Below are 13975 nucleotides of genomic sequence, written 5' to 3' on the forward strand. Positions count from 1 at the left end.
TTACCGCCTCCTCGAACTGGCGCTTGTAGCTCTTGACCTTGCTCTGCAGTTTGTCAATCAGGTCCTGCATCCGTGCCAGGTTCTTCCTGTCCTCCTCAGTCTGAAAGAGCCCAGCCAGGACTGCTAGTGAGTCGTCAGCCCCTGCCACCCAGGCTGCTGCCTGCCCCTGGCCTGTCCACAGCTTCCCCTCCCCCACTTTCCCTTACTGGCTGATCTCCCCTCCCCATGGACCCACAGTGAAGCTCCACTGCCACAGACCCCCACCCCCTCCCCACAGAGCCCAGGCTCGCTCATGGCTGCTCAGCCACTGCTTCCTACCTTGGGGCAAGGAGGAGGCCACCCCAGGGCAGCAGAAGTCAGGAGGGATTGGGCCAGAAGCCCCATGTTGCCCTGGGAGGGCTGGAAGACTCTGTGGGTTTTCTTGCAGGTGATGTGTGCTGTGCCTAGGGACTGGGGCCTCCTGCAGGGCAGGGGCTGAGGCTTGGCACCTGAGGTGGGTGGGCCTTGGAGTCCTGTGTGGGGGCAGGCAGGTGGGGCTGGGAGCTCAGTACAGGGGATGGGGGCTGGGAGCCTGGAGTGGGGGGGGGGGACATCGGGAGCCTGGTGTGGGAGCAGGGGGAGGCAGGGAACTGGCTGTGGGGGTTGGTGAGAGGGGATGGGAGCCCTGCAGGGCTGTACCTGGTAGGTCAGCTCCTTGACCCTCCTCTCGTATTTGCGAATGCCTTTCTGGGTCTCGGCGTTCTTCTTCTGCTCGATATCTAGCTCCCCTTCCAGCTCGCGCACCTGTGGGCAGAAGCAGGGCGGTCAGCTCTGGGTTCCCAACTGCCCAGATCAGGCTGAGCTGGGAGGGCCAGGCCCTGGCCTAGCAGCGGGGGAGGAGCTGGGGGAGACCACCCCACCTGAGCCCAGTCTGCACTTGGGGCCCCTGCCAGCACTTACCCTGGCCTCCAGCTTCTGGATCTGCTTCTTGCCCCCTTTCAGGGCGATCTGCTCGGCCTCGTCCAGGCGCATCTGCAGGTCCTTGATGGTCTGCTCCATGTTCTTCTTCATCCGCTCCAGGTGTGCGCTGGTGTCCTGCTCTTTCTTCAGCTCCTCCGCCATCATGGCTGCCTGAGGGGACCAAAGGAAGGGGGGTCTGTCAGTGCCTGGGCCGGGCCTCGTGCAATCAGTCAGTGCCGCTGGCAGGAGTGCTGGAGAGGGATGCAGGCTCGTTGTCCATCCCACACCGGCTGCTGATCCGTGACACCCCCTTCACCACAGGTGGTACATGGAGGGCAGCAGTGAACCCCGAACAACCTGAGCTGCTGCCTTATTGTGAGAACCTCGTGGAGCTCAATCAACTTAGCTTAACAAAGAGATGGTTCGGGGTGACTTGATCACAGTCTGCAAGTACCTGCATAAGGAACCAATATTTAATACTGGGCTCTTCAGTCTAGCAGAGGAAGGTCTAACAGGATCCAGTGGCTAGGAGCTGAAGCTAGACCCATTCAGACTGGAAATACAACGTAAGTGTTTACCAGGGAGGGGAATTACCCTCTGGAACAATTTACCAAGGGCCCTGGGGGAGGCTCCAGCACAGCAGGTTTTGAATCAGCACTGGGTGTTTTTCTACATGTTCTGCTCTAGGGATTGTTGTGGGGCCGGTCTCTGGCCTGTTATACAGGAGCTCAGACAAGGGGATCACAGTGGTCCCTTCTGGCCATGGACTCTATGAATACCGGCCTGCTGCAGCACCAGGGTGCATGACCACGCAGGGCCTTTCCCTGAGGGCCCCGCCTGCTTGCTGAGCCTGCGGCCAGCACCCCCCACCACCACCACCGCTCCCTTACATCGGTAATGGCTTTCTTGGCCTTCTCCTCAGCGTTGCGACACTCCTGCACGGCCTCCTCCACCTCCGAGCTCAGCTGGGCGAGGTCCGCCTCTATCTTCTTCTTGTGGTTAATCAGGCCTGTGTTCTGGAGCAGCAACAGGGCCGGGTTATTCGCGTGGGATGGGACAGGGCCGGGGCTGTTTGCACAGGGGCAGGGTGGGCTGTTCAAATGGGGGTGGGTGGCACAGGGCTGTTCCCACAGGGCAGGCCCGGACTGGACTGGGCTGGGCAGTGGCAGGGCCTTGGCTGGTTCCAGTCACCTCCATAGTCTCTGACCTCGCAGTGTGGAAGGGCCTGGAGCTTGGCACTCGCAGCTCAGTGGCCCAGGGCGCTGTGCTGTGTGGGGTGAAGGGGCCCAGCAAACTGCCCTGTGTGTGCCCCCCTGCCCCATGGGCTGGGCCCGCGCAGGCTCCCGCTCACCTGGGAGTGCAGCAGGTTGACTCTCTCGGTGGCCTCCAGCAGTTCCTGCTCAGCCAGCTTCCTGCCCCGCTCGGCCTGCTCCAGCGCTGCCCGCAGCTCCTCCACCTCGGCCAGCAGCAGGTTGTTGCGCCTTTCCAGGGCTGCCGCCTGCTCCTTCAGGTCATCGTTGTGGCGCAAGGTGTCGTCCAGTTCGATCTGCAAGTCCTGCCCACAGCGGCCACACACACAGTCAAGGGGGGAGGGAGATGGACAGGGCCTAATCCACCCAGAGCGTGGCTGGATGCAGGCCCGGGGCCATCAGCTTCTGGCTGGCAGCGGGCAGGGCAGGGCCAGCTGGTGCACCAGCTGGCCTTGCCCCTGCCTTCAGCTGGGGCCTAGGACAACTCCAGAGCGCTGTAATCATCCCCACCCAGCGCAGCAGCTGCAGCCCTGCCCCCCGCCCTGCCCCCCACTGACCTTGATTTGGGCCTGGAGCTGCCGGACAAGTTTCTGGGACTCGGCGGCCTGGCGGTTGGCATGGCTCAGCTGGATCTCCATCTCGTTCAGGTCGCCCTCCATCTTCTTCCTCAGCCGGATGGCCTCGTTCCTGGCCTTGGCCTCTGCATCCAGTGTGGCCTGCATGGAGTCCATGGCTCGTTGGTGGTTACGCCTGCGCGAGGAGAAGGGTTAATCCACCGCCAGTGCTGAGAGCTTACTGTTCGGGGCCAGCCCCAGAGCTCCTAACCCAGAGGCGGCCTGGGCCCCCTGCCCTTTGCCTTTACCCTGGGGTTATGCCAGCTCTGCAGAGAGCTCTGCCAAGCCACGCCCGTGGGTTAGATAGCAATGGGAGGTGGGCACAGGCAGGTGCTGCCAGGGCTCCTGCCCAGGGCCCCCCTACCTGAGGTTCTCAAACTCCTCGTCTTTCTCAGCCAGTTTCCTCTCCACGTCAGCCTTGATCTGGGACAGCTCGAGCTGGATCCGCAGGGTCTTGCTCTCCTCATGCTCCAGCGCCCCCTACAGGCAGCAGCAGATGGGCATTGGTGTCATGCATTGTGGGGTCCCTCTCCTGGCTGGCTCTGGCCCTGCCTCCCCTTTGAAAACGTGGCTGTACCAAGAGGCCGGGCGCTAGAGCTGGCCTGCGCTGGGCGCAGCGGGGCGAAGAGACCGAGGGGCAGAGTTGCTGGGTTAGAGGTGGTAACCCTCGCCCTGCCCCAGTGCTGGCTGGCTGAACCGGCCGGCCGCGCACTCAGCCACAGAGAACAGCGGCCGTCGGCTGCACTGCGAGCGACAGGCTCGCTGGGGATCCTTGCAACCCCCCACTGGCAAATGGGGAACCCAAGGGACAAATGCCGTGACTTGCCCAGGGTCACAGAACACGTTAGGGCCGGAGCAGGGACAGAGCCCAGGAGTCCTGCCCCACAGCCCCCATGAACCCACAGGCCTCTGGGCAGGTGGCAGCCATTGTGCTGGGCAGGGGTGGTTGTTTGGGGAGTGTCTAATGACTGCCCAAAAGCAACGTGGGTGAAGGGGTGCCGGGGCGGCAGTGGCTCGGAGAGCGTTTCTGACAGGCTGACGGCACCCAGAAGAGAGTGCTGTGTTCGGAGCCCCGGCCCTGGGGCACCACAGGGAGGGGGCTGCACAGGGCATTGCAGTGTGCAAGGCCATGGAATGGGGCATTGGTTAGCATGAGCCCCACCCCTTCCCTCAGGGCGGCCCAAACCCACCTCAGCCTCCTCCAGCGCTGCCTGGATATCGCTCTTCTCGCCCTCCAGGGCCTTCTTCACCTTCTCCAGCTCGTGAATGGTCTTGCCGCTCAGGCTGATCTGGTCCGTCAGGTCGGCGATCTCCTCTGGGCAGGAGGCCAGAGCGTGAGCACGTAGGGCCTGCGTTTCCCTAACCGCCGGCTTTCCCACGACTGTCAAGCAAAGCCCCCGGCTTCGACCCCCTCCCCCCATCCTGGGACAAACGGCAAACGGCCAGACTCGCAGCCATGGGATGTGGATTTGGACCCCTCCCAGCCCTACCTGCAGGCCCAAGCCCTCAAGTGGGCTGTTTGGGCACTTGCAGCTGGGCAGGGGCTCTGCCAGCCACCCCTCAAGCCCCCACACTGGCCAGTGGGCCCAGAGACACGGCTGTGCTCAGCAGGCAGGAGCAAAGTGCTGGCCCTGGGGCGCCCCCATGCTGCCTTGGACACAATGCAGCTTCGATGAACGACCGCTGATTTCAGACTAGCAGCCAGTGGGATGGGGCCTGGGGCCCCCCAAGTCCAGCGGCCCAGCCTGGGGTGGTGCAAACTGCCACACAGGGCCAAACACACCCGGGCCAAGGGGAAGGCAGGGCGAAACTCACACCCATCCGAGGGCCTGGCGGGGCCAAACACACCCCAGCCGAGGTGGGGTCAAATCCCTGCCTGGAAGGCAAGTCTATCCCTCAACACAAGTGACTATCCCAGGGGTTCATAGCGCAAGTGCCCTGCCTTGCAGTGCTGCTAGTGCAGTGCTCTACACTGAGCCAGGGAGGAAGAGACACAAACACTGCCCAGCCCCAGGGACAGGCAGAGGGGTGGTGCTGAGTGCCGGAGCCCAGCTGCGCCCAGCCCCAGGGACGCGGAGCTGAGGGCCGGAACCCGGCTGTGCCCAGCCCCAGGGACGCAGAGCTGGGTGCCGGAGCCCAGCTGTACCCAGCCCCATAGACACGGAGCTCAGGGCCGGAGCCTGTCTGTACCCAGCCCCATGGACGCGGAGCTGGGTGCCGGAGCCTGGCTGTGCCCAGCCCCAGGGACGCGGAGCTGAGGGCCGCAGCCCAGCTGTGCCCAGCCCCAGGGATGCGGAGCTGGATGCCGGAGCCCGGCTGTACCTTGGAGGTTCTTGTTCTCGCGTTTGAGGGTTTCCAGGTTGTCCAGGGACTCCTCGTAGGCGTTCTTGAGTTTGAAGAGCTCTGTGCTCAGGCTGCGCGACTCTTTCTGCGAGGACTCCAGCTCTGCCTGGGTCTCCTCGTACTTCTGCTTCCATTCAGCCAGGATCCGGTCGAAGTTGCGCTGCTTCTTGTCCAGCGCGGCGGCTGCAGAGTTGGCTCTCTCCAGGTCGATGGACAGGTCCTCGATCTCCGTCTGCAGCCGGTGCTTGGTCTTCTCCAGGGAGGAGCACTTGGCATGCGCTGCCTCCACAGCCTCCTCTGCCTCCTGCAGCCGGATGGCCAGCTTCTTCCTGTCAACCGCCGTTAGAGGGTGAGCTAGAGGCTGGGCACAGCAGCTCCCACGCGTGGACCCAGACCCCAGCAGGCATGAGCCTCAAGCCAATTCAATCAACAGGGGCCTGATTCCAAGCCCGGGGAGTCAGGGGGAATCTTGCCATTGACCTCAATGGACTTGGGCTCAAGCCCATCCTCTGGATTCTCCTGTCCTGACCCGGAGAGGAAGGAAGGAAGGCGTTCTGGGCCCAGACGTAAGGGGGCTGCTGGCCTCTCATTAAATGCAGCGGGGGTTGGGTTGGCCCTCTCCCAGTACCAAAAGAAGGGGGAAGGGCTGATGAGAAATCAGGACCGTGAGACTGACAGTCCCCAGGGCCAATGGGGAGAGGCCAAAGCTCCAGGTCAGCCTGATTGACAGGGCAAGCAGGCCAATGAGGGAGTCAGGAGGCTGGGGATCCTGTCCTCCGTGTGAGCTGGAGCTGCCTGGGCCAGAATGGGGCAGAGCTAAGGAGAGGGCAGGAGCCCGAGCTGAGCTGGGGAGTGGGGCCGGAGGAGCAGCCCAGGGAGCTGGAGGCAGAGCAGCAGCAGCAGCGCTGAGGCAGAGTGGAGCTGGAGCAGGCCAGAGCCAAGTGCAGTGAGCGGCTGGGGAGAGAGGGGGGGAGCCTGGGCAGTGGGCCCAGCGCAGGGAGACGCCCCCAGCCACAAGGCCTTGCAGGACACACTGGGAGGGAGATCGTAACCCAGATGCGGGGAGGAGGGAGGATGCGACACTGGGAAGAAGGGTCCTGCCACCTACTGCCTGAGGGCATGTGGCCACCGCCAGAGCAAGTGTCTGACCTGCGGCATCCCTGCAGCACAGCCATGGCCTGGGACATGTGAGGGACAGACTGTGAACTTCCCTTCCTTTCCAGAGATAGCTGTTTGTGATGTCCCCGTGCCCTAGAGCGAGGACTCTGCCACACAGGAGAGGGGAAGTGGAGCCCTCCCTCTCTGGGTAAAGGGAGTGGGAGCGAGGACTCAGATCCTTTCGCTAGCCAATTCCACCAGGGTAGCGTATAAGCCAGGAAAGTTCCCCACACTAGCAGTACAATTCCCCAACTTACACACAAGAACTAGCGGTCACCCAATGACAGTAATAGACAGGAGTTTTAAAACAAACAAAAAGGAAGTATTTCTTCACATAACACACAGTCAACCTGTGGAACTCCTTGCCAGAGGATGTTGTGAAGGCCAAAACTGTAACAGGGTTCAAAAAAGAACTAGATAAATTCATGGATAGGTCCATCAATGGCTATTAGCAGGATGGGCAGGGATGGTGTCCCTACCCTCTGTTTGCCAGAGCTGGGAATGGGCAGCAGGGGGTGGCTCACTTGATGATTACCTGTTCTGTTCATTCCCTCTGGGGCACTTGGCATTGTCAGAAGACAGGATACTGCGCTAGATGGACCTTTGGTCTGACCCCATATGGCCGTTCTTATGTTCTTCCACAAACGCCACTCCACCCATTGGACAGCTGCCGGCCCCCATGCAAACCCATTTGGCACATGGCTGTGTGTGCACCCATAGACATGTTGGCTGATGCAAGCCCCCACTGAGCAACATGCTGGACGTTCAGGGCAGTCCCTGGGCAGCACTGGTGGTGGGCAGCTTGAGGCAGAGAACCCTGCTCTCCCACTCAGTGCCAACAGGCAACGTATCCCTTTGCCGGGTCCAGCATGCGGGCGTTCGCTGAGCCAGGCTGCGTCTCTGTGTGAACGCAGAGATGTCTCTGCAGATATACATGGGAGTGTCAGCTCAGGAGGTGCTCTATCCCTTTGCAGAGACCTGCAGCCACCCAGGAGATCTGCTCCCAAGCGGCCTCAGCAGGAGGATGGAGCAGCCAGTGCCCAGTGCATGAACCTTGCTGGAACTTACTTGGCTTCCTCCAGCTCCTCTGTCCTCTGAATGGCATCTGTCTCGTACTTGGTTCTCCACTGGGCCACCTCAGCATTGGCCTTCGACAGGGTCCTCTGGAGCTCCCCCTTGGCTTCCACCTCCTCCTCGTACTGCTCCCGCAGCAGGTCGCAGTCATGGCGCGAGGCTTGCAGAGCATGAGCCAAGGCATTTTTGGACTGCAAAGGGGAAGGCAGAAGAGCCGAGATGGGCAGCGGGCTCCCCCCAGGCCTGGGGTGGGAGTCAGTCTTCACGCTTAACCAGTGCTGCCCAAGGCCGGGACCGGCTGGGGCAGTGCCTCCTTTAGCGCGGGGAGTCTAGCTCCAGTGAAGGATGCTGGATTGCTGGCCTGGGAACTGGTGCTTTCTGTGTAGGGCACGTCCCGCACCGGCAGCAGCAGTGCTGGTCTCCCCTCCTGTGTGCCACAAACCGGCCCTGCAGGGGCAGCCTAGCAGAAGCGGGTTCAGCCTCCCTGGCCACTCTGCTGAGACTGACCCCAAGTTGTGCAGTGGTGGGGGTGCATGTGGGGGTGTGCAGAGAGCAGCCTGCTGGGTGACAGACCAACACCCACCAGCTCCCTTCACACAGGGCCCCAGAAAGCCACTGCCTGGGCTGAGCTACTGCTCACGACTTATCAGGGTTGGATCCAACCCCAGCACCAGGCGCAGGGTCCCTTTCCCAGGGTCTGTGCTGGCCAAGGCCCCCACGCACAGCTACCCTCAGAGCTGCTCAGAGCAGTGACTTCAGCCCCTTGCCGGGTTTGGCTGGGCTGGGTGCCCCTGAGCATGGCCAGGCCCAGTGTTGGTCTGGCCGATGACTGGGAGTTTGGTGGATAGAAAGCTGGCTAGATCGTTGGGCTCAACGGTTAGTGATCAACGGCTCGATGTCTAGTTGGCAGCCGGTGTCAAGCGGAGTGCCCCAGGGGTCGGTCCTGGGGACGGTTTTGTTCAACATGTTCATTAATGATCTGGATGATGGGATGGATTGCACCCTCAGCAAGTTCATGGATGACACTAAGCTGGGGGGAGAGGTAGATATGTGGAGGATAGGGTCCAGAGGGACCTAGACAAATTAGAGGATTGGGCCAAAAGAAATCTGATGAGGTTCAACAAGGACAAGTGCAGAGTCCTGCACTTAGGGCAGAAGAATCCCATTCACTGCTACAGGCTGGGGACCGACTGGCTAAGTGGCAGTTCTGCAGAAAAGGACCTAGGGATTACAGTGGACGAGAAGCTGGATATGAGTAAACAGTGCGCCCTTGTTGCCAAGAAGGCTAACAGCATATTGGGCTGCATTAGTAGGAGCATTGCCAGCAGATCGAGGGAAGTGATTATTCCCCTCTATTCGGCACTGGTGAGACCACATCTGGAGTATTGCGTCCAGTTTGGGCCCCCCCCTCCACTACAGAAAGGATGTGGACAAATTGGAGAGAGTCCAGCAGAGGGCAATTAAAATGATTAGGGGGCTGGGGCACATGACTTACGAGGAGAGGCTGAGGGAACTGGGCTTATTTATTCTGCAGAAGAGAAGAGTGAGGGGGGATTTGATATCAGCCTTCAACTACCTGAAGGGGGGTTCCAAAGAGGATGGATCTAGACTGTTCTCAGTGGTGGCAGATGACAGAACAAGGAGCAATGGTCTCAAGTTGCAGTGGGGGAGCTCTAGGTTGGATATTAGGAAAAACTATTTCACTAGGAGTATGATGAAGCACTGGAATGGGTTACCTCGGGAGGTGGTGGAATCTCCATCCTTAGAGGCTTTTAAGGCTCGGCTTGACAAAGCCCTGGCTGGGATGATTTAGTTGGGGTTGGTCCTGCTTTGAGCAGGAGGTTGGACTAGATGACCTCCTGAGGTCTCTTCCAACCTTAATCTGCTATGATTCTGTGATTTTTCCATCCCTTTCTAGGGACCCAGGTGCAAATCCGCATTGCTGGGCTGCCCAGCTCCCTTCCTGGCTGGCCAGCAAACCTCCCTCCCGCAGGAGAGAGGCCCCAGAGAGCCAGTCGTCTCCCTCACACAGCCTTACCTTGGTCTCTTCTTCCAGCTGCCTCTTGAGTTCCTCAATAGTCTGGGTAAACGAAGTCTTGCCACGGCTCAGCTGGTTTATAAACGACTCCTTTTCCTCCAGCAGCCGGCTTAGCTCCCCTAGTGCAGACAAAGCCAAACAACCGCAATGGAGCTGGGCAAATGGAAGCCGTGCAAGGCCGTGTGCTCGTGTCCTTCAGCTCCCTGGGGCCCCTGACTGATGTGGCGCAGAACTGACCCCCAACTGCCTACTGTTCCAGGGGGCCCAAGGTGATGCGCTCACTCACAGCAATAGGCCTGAGCCCATCTCTGAGCTCCCGCAGAGCTGGAGGAGTCTGGACCCGGCCTTGCAGTTATGGCCCATCACTAGCTCAGAGTCAGTCAAAATGGACTTTATCTAGCACTTCCCATCCCCCAAGCAATGAGCTGGATCTCAGACAGGCTGAGAGGAGCTGGCAGCTAGTCTGGGCCCTGGATGGTCCCCACATGGTCTAGGGTAGCAGAACCTGGTTTGCTGGTAGGGGGGGTGTTGGCCTGGGCAATGGGCCTATTATCCCTCGTGCCAGGGGCTCTTTACCTCTCACCTGGGCAGCAGGGACCTCAGCTTAATGTCCTAGCTCCCTGATGCACTCAGCCCTTTCAGCACAGATCCCAGGAGAATCTGGGCAGAACCCAGCCTTGCCGGGGCTCCAGCCTGGCATCCTTGGACCCAAAGGCAGCAGCTGCACTGCTGGGGCAGAGGGGGAACTCTGCCAGCAGGTAGCTTCCTGCTGTTAACACTTGAGGTCATGGCACATTCCATAGCCACATGGATGCTGACACTACTCCTCTCCTGTTCTGTCTCGGCTGGCCACGCTGCCCGCCCTGAGTGGGGCCGGCAGGTACGTTCAGCAGCTGCTCAGCTCCTCAGGGGCACCGCTTTGCCAGAATAGCACATTGACCTCTCCGAGAGGCAGGACAAACTGCAAGTGGCTGATCCCAGAACCCCGGTTTAGCAAGCCCAGCCTCGGGGCCCCTCTCAGCCAGTCCCGGAGCTGGGCGAAGGCGTTCCGAACCTACCGTTCTCAGTCTGCAGCCGGCCGCGCTGGGTGCTCACTTCGGCCAGCTGGCGCTGCAGCTCATCCACTTTGGACTTGGCCTCGCTCAGCTGGTCCTCATACGTTCGGCACAGCTTCTCTGCATTTGCCTGCAGCGAGCAGCCAGGGCAGCGTCAGATCGGCAGCCCTGAGCTAGACAACTTTGTTCTTCCAAACAGGCTCAGCTGCTGAACACACCTCCCCGGGAACTGTCCTGTCTCCTAGGCTATGGTTTGAGACTGGGTCATCCCCCCTTCTCTGACCCAGCTGAGTGATGCAAAACAGGATTCCCATTAGCCTCTCACACAGAGCTCTGCCAGTAGGGGACCCTCGCATGTCCCTCTCGGTAGAGGAACAGGACCTGCAGCTGCCTTCAGACAGCTCAGCTGTTGTTCTGTACACATGCAGCATCTAGGGCTTTCAACGCCAACGGTTCCAGCCTTTGCTCTGATCTTAGCAGCTTCAGAGTCCCCCCTGCCCCCCAGCACAGAGCAGGTACGCGTCGTTATCCCCACTTGCACCTGGAGGCAGGGAGGTTAGTGACTTGGCCAAGCGAACATCAGAGCTGAGCTCAGAGCCCCAGGCTCCTGCGCAAACCACCTGCACTTGCCGTGTTAGAACTTAGAGCCTGCCTCGGCCTCCAGCCGCTCTCAGGCACCCTAATCCCCCACCCCAAAGCAGGTCTGGTTCCACCCAGTGGGGGGCAGCCCTGCTCACAGCTCCCCAACCCCTCACCTTGTTCTTGGTGAGATACTCAATGTTGGACGACAGGTCGTCCACCTCCATCTTCATCTCACTCTTCTCCTTCTCCAGCTTCTGCTTGACCCTCTGCAGGTTGTCGATCTGCTCGCCCAGCTCGGCCACGGTGTCGGCGTGCTTCTTGCGCAGGACCGCAGCCGTCGACTCGTGCTGCAGCGTCGCCTCCTCCAGGTCCCTGCGCAGCTTCAGGAACTCTGCCTCCCGTTTCTTGTTCATCTCCAGCTGGACAGCCGTCACGCCGCCCGCCTCCTCCAGCCGCTCGCTCAGCTCCTCCAGCTCCCGCGCCACTTCCGCGCGCTGCTTCTCCACCTTGGCCCTCGCCGCTCGCTCGGCCTCCAGCTCCTCCTCCAGCTCCTCAATGCGGGCCTGGCGGGGGACAAAGTGTGGCAGGTGCTATGGGGCCAGGCAAAACGCTGGCAGCACCAGCATCCTCGCCGTCCCAGCTGGAGCGAGAGCCTCACTGCAGCACCAAGCCACCCCACTGGGACAGGCAGCCAGTGCCCCAGGCTCCCGGGCTGGGCTAATGTCCCAGCAGCAGTCCCAATGCTGACTCTGCTAACACGATCACCCCTAAAGCCTTTGGAGAGCTGGGTCTGAGCCACCCAATCTGGGTCCAGCTGTGAATCAGGATTCCAAGCCCAGCCCCACCCCCATAGCTAGGGCGATCCAGCCCTGGGGTTCTGGTTTGGCCCTTTGTGAGATGGGCCCAAACTGTGACATCAGGGTTTGGGGGGTTGGATTTGAGGTTCTGGTGTGCAGGCAAAGGGCTAGCTCCCTCCCGGCTGAAAGGCCAGGAGCTTGTCTTTGAGTTTTTAATTAAAAAACCCGCAAACCCAACCCCATTTAACCTGCCTCCCCTACAGATCCTGCCTGGCATTGGTCTGGAGCGCACCAGCCCCACTGCGCTGGCTTGGCTTTCCCCAGGCATCCCTGCAGGGCTCAGTGAGGTCAGTGCTCAGAGCGCTGCTCACAAGAACACCTCTCTCAAGGCCCCACACAGGGTCGGCACGTAAGGTGCTCCTGGGCTTCTGGGGAAGCCAGCTGGCTCCATTAGATCTGAAACGTGCCCAGCTGAACTGGGATCGAGTCCCCCGGGCTGGAGAGAGGGGCGGGGGAGACACACTAGCTCGGACGTCCCGGCAGGAAGGGATGGTGGAAAGCAGAGCCCTCTCCACACAGCTCCCCAGAGGAGGCAGCAGGCCCAGGGAGGCAGGCAGTGCTCTGCCCGCTCAGGGACAAGCTTCTCTGTCCACCCTGGTGCACTCTCCTCCCCAGCCCCCTGGCTGTTCGCTGCACAACACTCCTTTACCTGCAGCTCTTTGATCTTCTTCTGCAGCTGGGCCCCAAGCACTTGCTCATCTTCAATCCTTGAATTCAGCTGGCTTGTCTCAAACTCTTTCCTGCACAGAACCAGGACATAGGCCTGCACTTAGGCAGAGAACAGCTGCCAGGCCCCTCCTAGCCTATCCCCCAGGGGCCAGTGCAGGAGACTTCCCTGCAAGCTAGTGACTCGTGCTTTGTCCTGTACCAAAGGAGGAATGAACCTGTACTTGCAACCTATACTGTTCGGAGAACTCTAGCAGAGCACCTAAGCCAACCCCTCTACATCGGGTTCCCTGGGGGGCACACGGCCCATCCCTGCCTCGGGGCGGTTCCCTTGTGGGCACACGGCCCATCCCTGGGTCGGGGCGGTTCCCCCGGGGGCACACGGCCCATCCCTGCCTCGGGGCGGTTCCCCCGGGGGCACACGGCCCATCCCTGGGTCGGGGTGGTTCCCCTGGGGGCACACGGCCCATCCCTAGGTCGGGGTGGTTCCCCTGGGGGCACACGGCCCATCCCTAGGTCGGGGCGGTTCCCCTGGGGGCACACGGCCCTTCCATGAATTGGGATGCGGTAGGTGATATCAACCCTGCCAACTTGTCGGTTACATTTGCAGCCTCTGGGGGCTGCAGGTGACAGCTCAGCACAGCAGCTTCTCTTAAAGCTTTGGGTGCTTTTCTCCCCAAAGCCTGGAGTGCTGGGAGGCAGTTTGATCGGGCGGGTAGAGTTCTGGACCACGAGTCGGGAGATCTGCCTCTGTTCCTGCCTCTGCCACAGGCTCCTCTGGGTAAGTTACTGCATCCTCTGAGCCTCAGGCTCCACGGCAACATGGGGATGAGAACCCCTCCTGCGCTGGGCTGGTTAGACCCTCTCCCTGGGTCTCTGGGTAGTGCCCAGCGCAGTGGGTTCTGAGCATGGCTGGGATCACTAGATGCTACAAAGGAGAACAGCAATTTCTAGTCTGGAAACAGCCCCAAGAAGTGAGAACTCCAGCCCACTGCACCCACGGGCCTGCTCAGTGCAGGAGGAAGCAGGTGGCAGGAGCGGCGCCTGCTGGGGTTGGCTGCGGGGTATTTCCCCGGGCACTGTCAACACTCACTTTTTGAGTTTCTCCTCCAGTTGCTGCTTGTCGTTCTCCAGATCCATCACAGACTCCTGGGTCAGCTTCAGATCCCCTTCCAGCTTGCGCTTCGCTCGCTCCAGGTCCATTCGGATCTTCTTCTCCTGCTCCAGGGAACTTTCCAGCTGGAGAGAAGGAAGAAATGTAAATTCGGAAGGGAAATACTCCCTCCAGTGCCCCTGACATCTCCTGCTTCTCCACTTCCTCCTGCCTCTGATGAGAGGTCCCTTCTCCATTGCTGGCAGAAACCTAGCATGGCATCTAACATATCTCCTCTGCATCGGG

General features: G+C 60.7%; 1 protein-coding gene across 2 annotated transcripts in view; it reads right to left on the minus strand.

Moving 5' to 3' along the window:
• MYH7B (myosin heavy chain 7B) overlaps positions 1–13975 on the minus strand; it is a 52968-nt gene that overhangs the window by 1143 nt on the left and 37850 nt on the right. For both annotated transcript variants that reach the window (XM_029912607.1, XM_029912608.1), the window contains 15 exons: positions 13670–13815; positions 12560–12650; positions 11227–11616; positions 10475–10601; positions 9417–9535; positions 7373–7569; positions 5126–5475; positions 3994–4118; positions 3168–3283; positions 2747–2939; positions 2291–2494; positions 1830–1955; positions 940–1110; positions 679–783; positions 5–100 (listed from right to left, as the gene is read on the minus strand). In XM_029912607.1, coding sequence (XP_029768467.1) covers positions 5–100; positions 679–783; positions 940–1110; positions 1830–1955; positions 2291–2494; positions 2747–2939; positions 3168–3283; positions 3994–4118; positions 5126–5475; positions 7373–7569; positions 9417–9535; positions 10475–10601; positions 11227–11616; positions 12560–12650; positions 13670–13815 — 2556 coding nt within the window. The remainder of the gene's footprint in view (positions 1–4; positions 101–678; positions 784–939; positions 1111–1829; positions 1956–2290; positions 2495–2746; positions 2940–3167; positions 3284–3993; positions 4119–5125; positions 5476–7372; positions 7570–9416; positions 9536–10474; positions 10602–11226; positions 11617–12559; positions 12651–13669; positions 13816–13975) is intronic.

The sequence above is a fragment of the Terrapene carolina genome, unplaced genomic scaffold (assembly GCF_002925995.2).
Source record: "Terrapene carolina triunguis isolate 2854851 unplaced genomic scaffold, T_m_triunguis-2.0 Scaffold233, whole genome shotgun sequence".
Lineage (NCBI taxonomy): Eukaryota > Metazoa > Chordata > Testudines > Emydidae > Terrapene > Terrapene triunguis.